The sequence below is a fragment of the Microtus oregoni genome, unplaced genomic scaffold (genome assembly GCF_018167655.1).
Source record: "Microtus oregoni isolate MIOR12 unplaced genomic scaffold, Mior012 000014F_ref0000157, whole genome shotgun sequence".
Taxonomy (NCBI): Eukaryota; Metazoa; Chordata; class Mammalia; order Rodentia; family Cricetidae; genus Microtus; species Microtus oregoni.
Genome location: NW_024543073.1, coordinates 39,763,217 through 39,777,117, shown reverse-complemented (window position 1 = coordinate 39,777,117; position 13,901 = coordinate 39,763,217). Strand labels below are relative to the sequence as shown.

Sequence of the window (13,901 nt, the reverse complement as noted above, 5' to 3'; positions counted from 1 at the left end):
CTGAGAACTAAGGAAACATTCAACATCTTTAGCCATCAGGTTAATGCAAATCAAAAGGACTCTGAGATTCCACCTTACATATTTCAGAATACTGATATCAAAAACACAAGTGACAGCTCATGCTGGAGAGGATGAATAAGGGGTATATTCTTCATTGCTGGTAAAAGTACTTGTATATCTGCTTTGGAAATCAATATGGCACTTCACAGAAAATTGGGAATTGATCTACCACAGTGTCCAGTTGTGCTACTATTGGGCATATACTCCAGTGATCCTCAATCATGCCATAAGAGCACTGGCTCAATTATGTTCATAGTGGTTTTATTTGTAGTACGCTGAACCTGGAAAAAAAAAATCTTGTGCTTTCTAGTTCTGAATCCATCTTACAGATTCTGTACTGAAGGTCACCCATTCACTGCTTAGTTGTCAGGAATGAATCCCCATTCACATCTCTGATATTAGATTACCTGTAGATCCAGGCTGCAGAGATTGAAGATATACTAATCAATGTATTTTGTATGAAAAATGGAGGTACAAGGTTTCCATAGAAAGTACCATCCTAATGCTTATAAATGATATGAACATTCTTGACTTTTTTCTAGTGTCCTCCCTTTGAAGGTCAGCAAATACTTATATGGACCGAAAAGTATGCCATACTTTTTAGTCTCCAAGGGTCCCTGTGAGGTTAGGTGTTGACAGGTATACTACATTGTATACTAAAGAGTGACAAGAGCTTAAGGAGAACCAAAGCAGAAGATAGAATTAGGGAAATTGTGCAGAGAAGATTAAAGGCCCATCGAATGGGTGCTTCAGTACCAGCACATGAAGGAAGCAATCACACCTTGAGCCAAAGCAGGGATACTGGTTCTGAGATCCTATTGGTGCTTCTTTTTTTTTTTTTTTGGTTTTTCGAGACAGGGTTTCTCTGTGGCTTTGGAGCCTGTCCTGGAACTAGCTCTTGTAGACCAGGCTGGTCTCGAACTCACAGAGATCCGCCTGCCTCTGCCTCCCGAGTGCTGGGATTAAAGGCGTGCGCCACCACCGCCCGGCTTTGGTGCTTCTTATTTTGCACACTTAACCAGAAATGGAAGGCAAAGAAACCTGGTTCATTTGCTCTAGGAAGGTCAGGTCTTAAGTGCACAGAACAAGTTGAGGCTGGGTAGTCAATGAGTGCAGCCCCTGAGCCCTTTGTTCTTTCCAAGGCTAAAAAATGTGGAGCATGCAGAACCCTTCCAAGAGCATATATTATGATGCTGATTTTCTCCTTATGTAGCTGCTCCCTGCTTCTCTGGCTCCAGATGATAAATTTATTCATAATAGGAGGTGTATTGGCTAAAACTGAAGAGATTGGAAAATTATGCAAAATATTTGATACTGTGTGTGCTTTGCTTATATTTAATGGGTCCATTTAGAAAAGTCTCTGAACCTTGAAGGCAAGACAAAGATTGTTATTTCAAAACCACATGTTCAAATATTTGAGATTCACAAGAGCCCAGTTCTAGAGTTTTCTGCCTCCTCTTCCCCTTCTGGGATACATGTCCCCACATGCAAGTGTTTTCATTTCATAAGTAAAATGGTGGCTATCACGTACACCCTGGCATCTTTTATTCTGAATCTTTTCGGGCAAAATATTACAAAGAGGTAAGTGATGATGATTTCCTTTTACAGGTGCAGAAATTAAGAAATGCATAAATTACTGACCCAGGGTAGCTGAAAGATGTGGAAGGACCTAAACACATCTACTTCCACCCCACCCCAATTCCCCTCCCCCCACACACACACTCACATACCTTTCTTCTAGATGAAATTTTCTAGCAGAAGTATCTTTCTTTTTTAATGAAAAAAACCCCTCTCTCTCTTTCTCTCTCTCTCTCTGTCTCTCTGTCTCTGTCTGTCTCTCTCTCTCTGTGTCTTTGTGACTTCTGTTGCTTTGATAAAACACCATGATTGAAATCAATCTGGGGAGGAAAGGGTTTATTTTATCCTTCAGTTTTACATCAAAGTCCATCAGGGAAGCAGCCAGGGTTGAAACCCAAGCAGGGCAGGGAACCTGGAGGCAGAAAAGAAGATGCTCTGGAGGAATTGTGCTTACTGGCTTACTAACCCAACTTGTTTTATTATTATACTAAGACCACAGGCCTAGGGATAGCACCACACTGACATCAGTCATTAATCAGGAAAACGACTCAAGGTTTGCTTGTAGATGAATCTGATGGGAACATTTTCTTAATTGAGGTTCCCTCTTCCAAGGATTCCAGCTTGTGTTAAGTTGACGTATCTGTGCGTGTGTGGTGTATATGCTTGTACACATGTTGTGCTGTCAAAAACCAGGAGCTAAAACAGATTTGCATCGAAAAATTTGTTTATGACTCGGCCATATTTTTAGTCTCTTCTAGTAGAATGCAACAGAAATCAACCAAGTAAAGGAACCTCAAAGCAATCAAGCAAGTGATTGAAAGTGGAATTTTGCAGTTATTGTTTTTCCAGCCTGACAAACTCTCTGCCAATCAGACCAAATCAAAACGAATTAGATAAAGGCCTGCTTTAATGATGCCAGAGCACCTGGGTGGCCCTCCAGAAAACATGGAGAGGGAAAAGGCAAAGTAGAGAAACCATGTGTTCATTCTCTGGAGGGGAGAGTTTAAATAGCCTATGGGAGTGATCTTGACCCTCCCTGGGGAGGGTTCCCTGTTTGCCAGGCTTTCTTGGAGGTGGATTCTTGACTCTAGCAACTCCCAGGGGAGGGGGCTTGGAACTTTGACACCAAACATTCCAGACTCTTTGTATATATGGATGCCAGGGGGCTGGGATGAATCTTCCAACCAGTTATTTTTGTGACTGTGGGACAGGTACATGTTATGGGGTTATGGTGAGACAGTTAATATACCATAAACATTTTATACATTTTATGGTCAGTCAATTTATAGAAAAACAGAAACAAGTTACAGTGTGTAATTCACAAGATTATTGAGGGAAAACCAGTCAAAAAATGACATTTAGCTCAGGAAATGCTCAAAGTCTAACATTGTAAAACTAAAAAGAAAAATGGAGTCAGCTGTTCTTAACAATGTGTGTGAATGAATGTATATAAAGACAGAAAATGGTGTCAGCTGTCTTCCGGATTCTGTCTGATTATTTACTGTTGCAGGGTCTTTCACTGAACCCAGAGCTTGAGGATTCAGCTAAACTAGCTATCCAGTAGCTTGCTTGGGGGTATTCCATGTCTCCACTGCCCAAGGGCTAGCATTCCAGGAAATGGCTTCCCCTGCTGGGAATTCACAAAGATTCTGAGATCTTTCTAAAGCCTAGCAAGTGCTTTAACCACTGAGCTGTTTCCTAGCCCTTAACAAAAGTATGGTTTACACTGGAGTAAGAACAATCCTTAATTCATAGGCAGGGTAAAGATTTGTGTGTGTGTGTGTGTGTGTGTGTGTGGATATCAGTAACATTCCTATCCTAAATAATTACATTTTATATCTCTTGAATCTTGGAATTGGGTTAAGTGCTCCATGTAGAGAGCATGACCTTCTTACAGAATGCCTGAAGATCCTGGGCATCAGAGACTGTATTTTAATTCATTAAGAGATATTGCTAAAGGCACACTGTATATATTTTTAGAAGCTCTTTTCCACAATTTAAATGCTAACTTATATATTAGTTACTTCTACAAAAGCCATTTGAAAGAAGAAAGCTTTATTTTATTTCAGGTCTCTTGAGGATATAGTCCATCATGTTAGGGGACACATATTTGTGAGAAGGGCTCATAACTGGGCTAGTGGGAATATGAGGCAATTCCCCACACTTTATAGACATCCAGGAAACAGAGTGGGCACATAACTGTTAACCTTCCACCCTTCTGCTTACTTCTGTTGGGTCCTGGAAGGTCGTGCAAATGGTGAAGGGACAGTCCACCAAGTCTATTAAACCAGAAATAAACTTTATTCCAGAAAAGAAAAAAGAAAAAACAATCTCCATGGGCATAGCAATAGTTGTGACTACAGCCAGAGACTGAACTTCTGTAGCTGTGTCTGTAGGTGCTGGTTTTAGGCCTCTTTTTATAGTAAAATCAACTCCAGATTCAAAGAGCTTTTACAACCTTGAGGTCAGGCTTAACATCACAATACATCTTAAATTTTACAACTTTTGGTTATAAGATATCAACTTATGATGTTTGTCAAAGTTTGTGGCTAAGACAGCCACTTTTCATTGTCCCTGAAAGAATGCAAGACAGAGAGAAGAGTCAAATGGGGGCACAGTTAAACATTAAGGGAATACAATCAGAGGGTCTATTGAAGCAATAGTTAGAAGCTAACCTTTGTCCTTAATGCCTGCATAGCTGGGAAGCTGGGAGGTAGGGGACAAAAGTTTACCTCAATACACAGTGGCTTCCAGAATATCTGTTCTAAAGGCAGAAAGTGTTTGTTAAAGGTTAACAGTTACTACCAGCTTTCTTTCTTTCTTTCTTTCTTTCTTTCTTTCTTTCTTTCTTTTTCCCAAAATATGTTTGGGCTCACAAATTTATATTTTTATATTTCTATATTCCTATTTCTAGAACCTACATTTCTATATTCTTATTCTTGTACTCTTTATTTCCTCGATTTTAACTCCACTTTCTGAAGCTTAAAGAGCCTTCTTTAACAGTGCCACCATCTTGGAATCAACTAATGGAACTTGGTGCCAGATAGGGACGAGTAAGTTCACATTCAAACCATAATATTCTCCAGGCCCACATTTCCTATCTGTGATAGAAAAATGAAATACCATACTTGATTCACACAGCTGTGAGGTTTAAATATACTAAAGCTCATATGGTGTAAAGCATAAAACCTGGGTTGTAGTCATTTTTGGACTGATGCCACCTCTCATTGTGCTTGCTATTAATGTCTTTTCTTTCCCTTAATCTTTCTGGGCACTTAGGTACAAGAGCAGAACATGAGACTTGCAACAGATACCTGGGATTAGTGACTTGTGTCTTTGGTAGAAATCATGTCGAGGAAGAGGCTGGGGACAAATTGAGAGGGCAGTTTACATGAGCAACTGTGATGGTCAGATGTGGTGGGGCTGTGTAGCTTATATTAGGGTGTTTGGAAAGTAGCACATCCACAGCAGAGGAATCTGCTATAGTGGCTCTCAGAATCCTATAGATTCCCCCCTCTGACTCTATTGCTTCCAGCTGGCTAAGGAATTGACCCTCCCCTTTATCAGTTGCAACATTCAGGAAAGAAGGCCCTGTACCTCATCTGGGCAGTGTAGTGGAGCTGACCATGTTGATGGAGGCTGCAGGTGTGCCACCCTCAGAATGTGAGCATAAGAGATCTGGCTTCCCCCTTCATCTACGACATGGTGGCCTGGGTGGGAGAGATATGCCCTCCCCCTTTCCCCCTCACAGCTGAGGTGAGTAGGAGAGCTGGTCCTGAGTTCATAAGACCTGGAAAGCTGCCCCTGCCCCTCATCTGCTGAAGCACTCAGGAGAGCAGGCCCTGCACCTTGTCCGGGCAATACAGTAGAGTGGACCCTGATGGTGCATGAAAGCAGGAGGATTAACCCCGCCACTTGCTCATGCTGCAAGTGATGAACTAATTGGGGCAATGTGGGAGACCTCACCCTGTTAATGAAAACAAGGGAGAGATGGTGGATTAACCAACCCTGCAACTACCCAGGCCCAGAACCAGGGTTATGAGTTGACCCACCCCAACATCCACACCATCTGATCTGGTGGAGAATGTGAAAGGGGCTGGTCCTGCAGGCTTAATGATGCAGGATCTTTATGACACAAGGCCATAACGTGATATCCAAGAAGAGTCCCAGTGAGTTCCCAGCATCCACAGCATAGCAGAAACCAAAGGCCTTGAGCCAGACCAATTGAAAGACCCCCGGAGTAGGGGAGACTCTCACTCAAGTCTCAGGATAACATGACCCCCCAAGAACTCATGAGAGACCATCCTTGCTGCAATCACACAAGGTTTATTGACAGGAACCAGCGTGCTGGGGCCGAGACTCATATCCCACACAGGTTAGAGGAGTACGACCCCGAGTAGCTGGGAGAAGGAGTATTTAAGAGAAGAAACCATAACCCAAAGGGAGTAGGGAGGGCATCATTGGAAAATTCCAAAAATACTAGTGATAATCACAAGGGGGTAACTCCCCGTTTCTCAAGATTATTCTCAAGATTATAATCTAACTTTATGGTCAGCTAATTCCTGGAACAGAGTCACTAAACCAGCTAACCTAGATTTTTGGCTCTACTCTTCCTGGTCCTTCACAGTGACTCTTTACAATGAACAAGATAATATGAGTAAAAAGGTTTACCACCAGACTCACTGTGTCACACTACAGCTTCTATGAAAAGATTTTGTTTTGTTTTCTTTTTCCTCTTTAATTTTATTTTGATGGGGAGGTGGCAAGGGCAGAGGGTGGATATAAAGGGATGGGGAAATGAATGGGATCTAGATGATTGATGTGAAAGACACAAAGAATAAATAAAAATAAAGTATAAAAAAGAATCCTGTAGATATGGCAACCACATAACATAGTGATGTTCTGATGAAGTGAAGTCCTGTGAGGACTGGGGTGATGGGAGTGGTCAGAGTAAGTGAAAGTAATTAGAATCAGAGAGGTTATGGGGGTAGATGGAGGTTAATGAACAATTTATGGTTTCTGTCTGATGTCATGTGGTTCCCATGGTATACTAAATGTGGTGAAGAATTCCTGTTAGCCAGAAGTCATTGCACAAAGCATCTAGTGGTGTGATCAGCATAGAAGAGGCTTCCAAGGAGAGTGGGAAGTCAGGAGTTGTGATGTGACTGCATGGGCAGTCAGAAGACCCATTGTTATGGTGGGTTTTAATTTTTAACTTAACACATTCTGAAATCACCTGAGAAAAGTCTCTATGTACATCTGTGAGGGATTGTATTGAATGTTGTGGTTGGTTATCAGGAGGCTTGCCCACTGTTGGCAGCACCATTTCCTTCACTTGCTATTCTGGGCATTATGAATATACACAGGGTCAAGGAACTAGAATACATGTATTAATACACTGCTCTGTGCTCTTGAATTTAGATAAATTGTGACTAGTTATATTGAGCTCCTGCAGTCTTTACTTCCCTACAGTGATGAATTTTAAGCTCGAATTTTGAGACAAATAAACCCATTCTTCTTTAATGGTATTTATTAGGTTATGTTATCATAGCAGCAGTGAAAGAGACTAATACTTCATCTGCCAAGCACCTATTCTTCAATTTATTAGGTGTTAGAAGGATCATCCTTCTGCAAGGCTTGTAGTACAGAATATCTTGGAATGGCTTTTAGGAGATATGTTTTGACTCCAAGAATGTTGTGCTTCAAGAAGAGGGACAAAATTGATAAGCAGGGACTGTGCATTCTTTGACAGATCATAACATTTTAATAAATTCATCCTAAACTAGAGAATTTATTCCCAGTCTTGATTAAAATGTGCCAAAAATAAAAGACAATGTTTATACAGTACAGTGTATCAAAAGAAAGTTAATGACAAGGTGGATACATGGGAATCATCCAAAAGCAGGATTCTAGCTAGCAGGAAATACTCAAGCGCTCAGCTTCATCTTCCTGTTTCTTCTTTTCTCTCTTCCCCTCCTCTCTCCTCATACCCACCCCCATTTAAAATTAATTTAGAAAACAAAACAAAACTTATAAACCGTAGGGAAGAGCCAACCTAAATGTGCCAGCCTGACTGGCAATTTTAAGAGTATGAAGAGATATTTATGTCACTTGTAATTCAATTACAGAACACCACTGTACCTGCAAAATTCAAGAACAAGTCATAAGGACTTGAATAAACGCTCTACAAACCACTTATTTGAGGTAATGTGTTGCTGAGTTAGATTTTTATATAGTCTGCCCAATAGGAATGGATATGAATCTGTGAAGTTCAAACTGTTTTGCTGCACAGACCCTAGCAATGCTACCAACCAGAGATATACCCCCAAGAAAAACTACAGGCATAAAATAGAAGTAGTTTAAAGGGGAAGGAAGGCCTGCTTCTATCTCTATGATAGTTCATCTTCTCTTTTCCTTTTCTTTCAGACTATCCATGTGGCTATTGTCTGTGCAGGATACAATGCTAGCAGAGATGTTGTCACCTTGGTCAAGTCGGTCCTCTTTCACAGGTAAGAAGTCTTTGCTTGTACTCCTGTGGATTTGTGTATCCCTGACCACCTGCATGATGCCTTGGAGAATGTTATAGAAGAGTGTGCTTTTGACCCATTTAGATTGCCATGAAAATGTATTTTTTCTCCAAAATATGAGGAAGGATGTTGCATTAAGAATGCTTAGTAGCTAGCCGGGCGATGGTGGCGCACGCCTTTAATCCCAGCACTTGGGAGGCAGAGGCAGGCGGATCTCTGTGAGTTTGAGACCAGCCTGGTCTACAGAGCTAGTTCCAGGACAGGCTCCAAAGCCACAGAGAAACCCTGTCTCGAAAAACCAAAAAAAAAAAAACAGAATGCTTAGTAGTAGGTGTTTAGTGTTGCCCAGCCATGCTTAGATTCAGAACTATGGGAGCCTCCAAGGACATCCCAACTTAGATGCTTCAGTTTCTACTACCCCACAGTTCTTTTTCTATATTCCTATTGGCGGATTATGTTGTGATCTGCACCACATCCCATCTGAAATTCGTATTAAAGTTTTAACCCTTAGTACTTTGAAATAAGACTGTTTGTAGATATTTTTTTTAAAGATGGGATTAAAGTAGGCACACTATGGTGGACCCTAATTGAATATGACTAGTGTTCAAAATATAAGATTAGTACAGACACATTCAGAAGAAAGACTGTGAAAGTACCTAGGCAAGGAACTTGACTTCCCAGGCTTCAGCCTTCCATCTCCTAGAACTGTGGCAAAATGCGTTTCTGTTTCCAGCTAGTCAGTTGTTTTAATTTGCTGTGGTACTTGGTTATTATAAAATAATACCCAAGGTTGACTTGCCATTTTTCTGAGTACTTCTGGCTGTCAGAAATCCTTCTTTGTGTTAAGCTAAAGGTAATATCTGGTAGACCTTTTGGATCTCCATTAGACAAGTTTGAAGTTGGATTTTTTTCCACTTAGAAGTAGAGATACCTCCGAGGTGTCATCTTTTTTCTATGCTTCTGCTTTTTTTATGGACCTTTCTTCCTTCCCTTTGATATTCAGGTTTATTACCTGGAAATACTTGAGGTCACCTCTAGAACTGAGTCTGCAGTTCCAGGCAAAGCCCTGTTCTGACTTCTCATCAAAGATGTGGATAAAGCTCATCTGTAGTTACAACCTATTGTATAGACAGATACCTATGAGAAGATTGAGTTAGGCTTCTGCACATTCTCTATAGAAGGAACCTTTTAAGAATAATTCTCAGTTCACCTGAGTAGAGAACACAGCATAGCCAGTCAAATTCACCACCTAGATCTACCAACGCTGCAAGAATTTGGATTTATCTTTTCTCCCACCTTCTATCTCAGTTTCCCAACCATTCCTTCTGTCTGTGGTACCATGCAGCGCTCACTCTTGGAGATATGTCAGGTTGTGTCTCTGCTCTCCATTAAGCTCTGGCCCACTAGTTGTTAACCTGCATATACCATTCCTGGTTCCCAGCTTTCTGTTCTTTATATCCATCCTCTCTTACTCAAGAATGGTGTTTCAGAAAGGAATGTCTGATCTTGCTGGATCTATTCATGACATTCAATGTTAAAGAGTCTAGAACTTTATTATCCCAATAGTTGGACAGTAAGGCACCAATACATTCTTCATAGTGTTTTCTTGATTGTGTCTGTGGTGCTTTTATGCTTTGCCATTCTGGCCTGGTTTTAGCTCCCTACTTTCTCTGTCATATGTCCTGTCAACCCATTCCTTCCCGAATTCCAAGCCATCAGTTGTCTTCTTACCTTATAAGATTTCACACAGGCACTAACTATAACAGAATGCCTCCTTACAACTCTCACTGTGTGTTTAATCACCTAGTTTATAGCCCACAATACCCTGCCTACATTTTTTATCATACTTATTATGGTAATCCCTATGTATCTATCTATAATTCCTTCTGTAGCAGAATACAGGATATTTGGAGACAGAAACCGTGACTTATTTCTATTTATCTCAGATACTTAGAAAACTACTAACTAGTAAATGTTCATTTGTTTAGCAAGTGCTTTTGGGGAAGTCCTTTAATAAGAAATCTGAAGATACATATTTTTACCTAAGATACAAATCTACATTCAGTTCACATTCATGCCACTGTTGCACCAAGAGGCCTTCAGCAAATTACTTTAACCCATTGTTAGTCTGTTAACTTTTGCTGTAGATCAGGTTACTCCCAAGCTGACTTTTACTGTATTAATGTTTATTCATTACTGAACTCTGTGGCATGTCTCCTGTGCTGGTAACATTGTGTAGCTGGAATCAACTAGCTTGTTGACAAAAGATCACATTTCTTACCTTCCAGCATCGAGGATAGGCTGGAAAAAATGTGGTAACAAAGCAAAATATAACAGTAAGCAACAGTAGGTGGCAACTCTTCCTGCCTCTCCTGACACTGTGAAGCTATGATTTCTGTTGTATAGTATAAGAGATCATAGGAATGCCAGGTGCAAATTGACTGAGTCTTCCCATGTGAAGCCAAGTGTCTGAAGAATATGACTGTATTCACTGTGCAGATTCTCACATTTGTGATCCCCATACCCTCATTGCTGAATGCAAGCAGGCACTATGAGGACTGATCATAAGTCAGATGGGAGATTCTTAGCCATGATGTCATTATTCCTTGTCTGTGGTCCAATAGAATGTCCCTCTCTGATGAAATCCAAAAGCCTGTTCATTGTGGAATGAGTGTGTGTATGATTAAAGATATTTATTTTTTTCTATGCCTCAATCATGATAAAATTTCAAATCTGTGATATTGTTTTTCAGCAAAAGTTTCCTTCCTGTTGTTTTAGTTACACATCACATAAACTAGTAGTTGTTGTAACTAAGAATTCTATCAAGAATAAACTTTTACGTCAACAATCTATACAGCACAAAGATGTTTAATTTTAGAATAGCAGTTTTATTGGCAGCCTTGAAGGCATATCGTTTTTCCCATCCTTCCATGGAGCTGTTCATATCCAAGAAGAAATGTTGTTATTCATGTGTGTAATGAAGATGAAGACTGCACCTTGGCAATGAGTACTTGGCTGTTCTGTGCCAGGTGGCCTCTGGAGTTCCTTCCTCACGTTGAAGTGATACAAATAAGAATAATTGTGATTTGATTTGCTGCTGGTCATGATTTGGATATTAAAGCTGAGACTCTCCAGCAATAAATAGCTTTATTGTCATGAAGCATGTTATGGGGATTAACTAAGTTATGATTATAAAATATGTTGACAATTGAATTATCTTCCTAATGTTAATAATAATAGAATAATAGTGGGATAGAATGCTCCTTTTGGTTGTCACTGTTAATTACAGCAGTTAGATTTATTTTCCAGACAAGATTTTCATTTAAGTCTTGCTGTGTTATGTCAAATCAATTTTACTTCTATAATATGCTTGGTGACAGTACAGTGGACATGCTCTCTTTTAAAAGATAGTAAGAGACTGGCATGAACAGTTACATACCAGTGTGACAGAGAGCATTCTCCAACCTTCTAGAAAGAAATTTCAGAATATCTGTCACAAAGGACGATTCACAAAGGACTGCCAATGCCATCACTGGCTCTTTTCTTTGCCTAAAGTTGAAGTTGTGTTGTAAACCTAATAAATAAAGATTATCTCTGCTCCAGGGGCATTTTGTATTTTTAATGAAAACAATCCTTGGATTGCCTTGTGGGACTTTTGGCACTTTCCTTGCAAGATAAGGAAGTGAGGCAGGAGGGAAAGCAATGGTTTACTCATCTTTAATTTCTGCCATGCTGTATTTATTATACCCCGACCTTGAACACGGGAACATTTAGGAAGCAGAGGCAACAGAAGTGCTGCTCAGTAAAAGTGTAGTCTGAAGGATCTTCTGGAGAAAGGTGCATTTCCTTGCCTACATGGGAATACTCGTTCTCACACACATGAGGCTACTGGGTATTAGGATATGGACCAAACCATCTATGAAGGAAGAGATCTTTTTCCATGGGCCTAAGGCTGTACTTTTGAAAATATATTTATAGTGATTGGTATAAAAAAAAACAGAAACCATCTAACTTAGATATGATGCCATCATAAAACTAAAGAGCCTTACATTATATATTGGTTATTCTTCATGAGTTTTTATTAACTTCAGTTTGTGAATGTTCCTTTGCTATAAATGTGTTCTTAACATCTATCTACATGATGCTCACATTCCCTTTACACAAAAGAAAAAACAGAATCTACAGTCTCTTGTAGATTGTGGTATTTGCAAGACTCTATCATTAAATCAATTCTTCCTGAATTAAAGTCAAAGGTAAAGGAGACTCAGAAGCCACCTGTGTAGAAGATAAAAACATTCCCTTTATTAGTTATTCTTGAGTTATAGATATCACTAACCATGGGTGCCATCAGGCTGTTTTCTGTAACCTCCAGAACTGGATATACCTTCTGGTCACAGCCCAGCCTGGAAATACGCAGGCTCTCCCACCTAGTCATCTGTGTACCATGTGGGCTAGGGTTTCCAGTGCAATGAAGGATCTAGAGCAGCCGAGCAAAGCAGGCTAACCCACTCACACACTCAGAGAATAGACTGTCGTTCTATTCTCAGACAGACAACAAACCATTTGTATAAGAATATTCCCATAATGTAACTGTACATTGAAAGAGAAACATTCAGGATTCCCCATAAATTTATCATTATTCAACTATCATAACCCTTGACTATTAGGCCCTTTTCATTGATAAGATGAAAAAAGATGCCCCGTATCTATATAATCACTCAAATCACCACTCCTGTGTCTCCTCTCTGTCCGTAGACTTTCCTAGTCTGCACGTTTTATTGCCATGTACATCATTTAGTATTTAGTCTTTCTTCAATGGCTTCTCTCCCTTCAAATGAGATTTCATGATTCTTCCATGACATGAAACTTAGAAATTTATGCCCTGGGAATGCTGAAGCATGCATGGGCAGCCCATATGTGGCAGTTCTGTTGAACTTGTCCATATTGGGTTTCATGGTCTAATTTGATGAGAATGACTGACCAGGTCTCTTTCTCAAGAGGGCACCAGATCTTTTACATATATATAGCGTATGTGCTAATACTTCATTCTATTTTCTTGTGCACTAATGTCCTTTTGTATGATTATATTATTCTGAGGTGATCATCAGTTGACAGCCATGTTCATATTTACTTGTTGGCTAGTAGGAATGTCTCTGCTACAAGTAATTGTGTATAAGCTTTTTGATATAGACCTGTTTTCATTTTATTTATAGTTTGTTCTGTGCTAAGGGGGAAACCCCTGCAGAAATGTAGCATTCTGCTCTGGTTCCAGAGAAAAGTTGTCTTCTGTTTTCTCCCAAGGGAGTTTCCTAGTAGAGGGATCAGTTGCTTCTTCTGTTCTGCTCCCCTAAGGGAGATACTGCTCTGTGCCAGTGAGAGAACATCTTCACCCAAAACTCTCTCAAGAGATGTATTTGGGAAAGAGGAATACAGGAGAGAAGCTGCCTCTGCCATGGTGGATAAGGGCAGCTGCCATCTGAACAGGCAGAGTGGCTTATCTTCTTAGGGGCTCAGTTTTTGTAGGGATATTTTCGGGGAGGGAATTGTTCAGATTTTGATCCCCTTGACCTTGACCCAGCTCAGATTGGCTAGATAGGTGCTCAGGGATTGGTTGGTTTTCTGCTCAGGAGTGCCTGCTTTTCCTGTTGATTGGTTTTGTATTTCAGTTGGTCATGGGGAGTTTTGACTCTGGTTCTAGGGCCAAAGTTTTTGTTTGGCACTGGTTTCAGGATAAGG

The 13,901-nt window shown here is 40.2% G+C and overlaps 1 protein-coding gene across 3 annotated transcripts in view; it reads left to right on the top strand.

Annotated features, from left to right (window-relative positions):
- Large1 (LARGE xylosyl- and glucuronyltransferase 1) overlaps positions 1 to 13,901 on the top strand; it is a 510,741-nt gene that overhangs the window by 258,901 nt on the left and 237,939 nt on the right. For all 3 annotated transcript variants that reach the window (XM_041663357.1, XM_041663358.1, XM_041663359.1), the window contains one exon: positions 8,065 to 8,147. In XM_041663357.1, the coding sequence (XP_041519291.1) occupies positions 8,065 to 8,147 (83 nt within the window). The remainder of the gene's footprint in view (positions 1 to 8,064; positions 8,148 to 13,901) is intronic.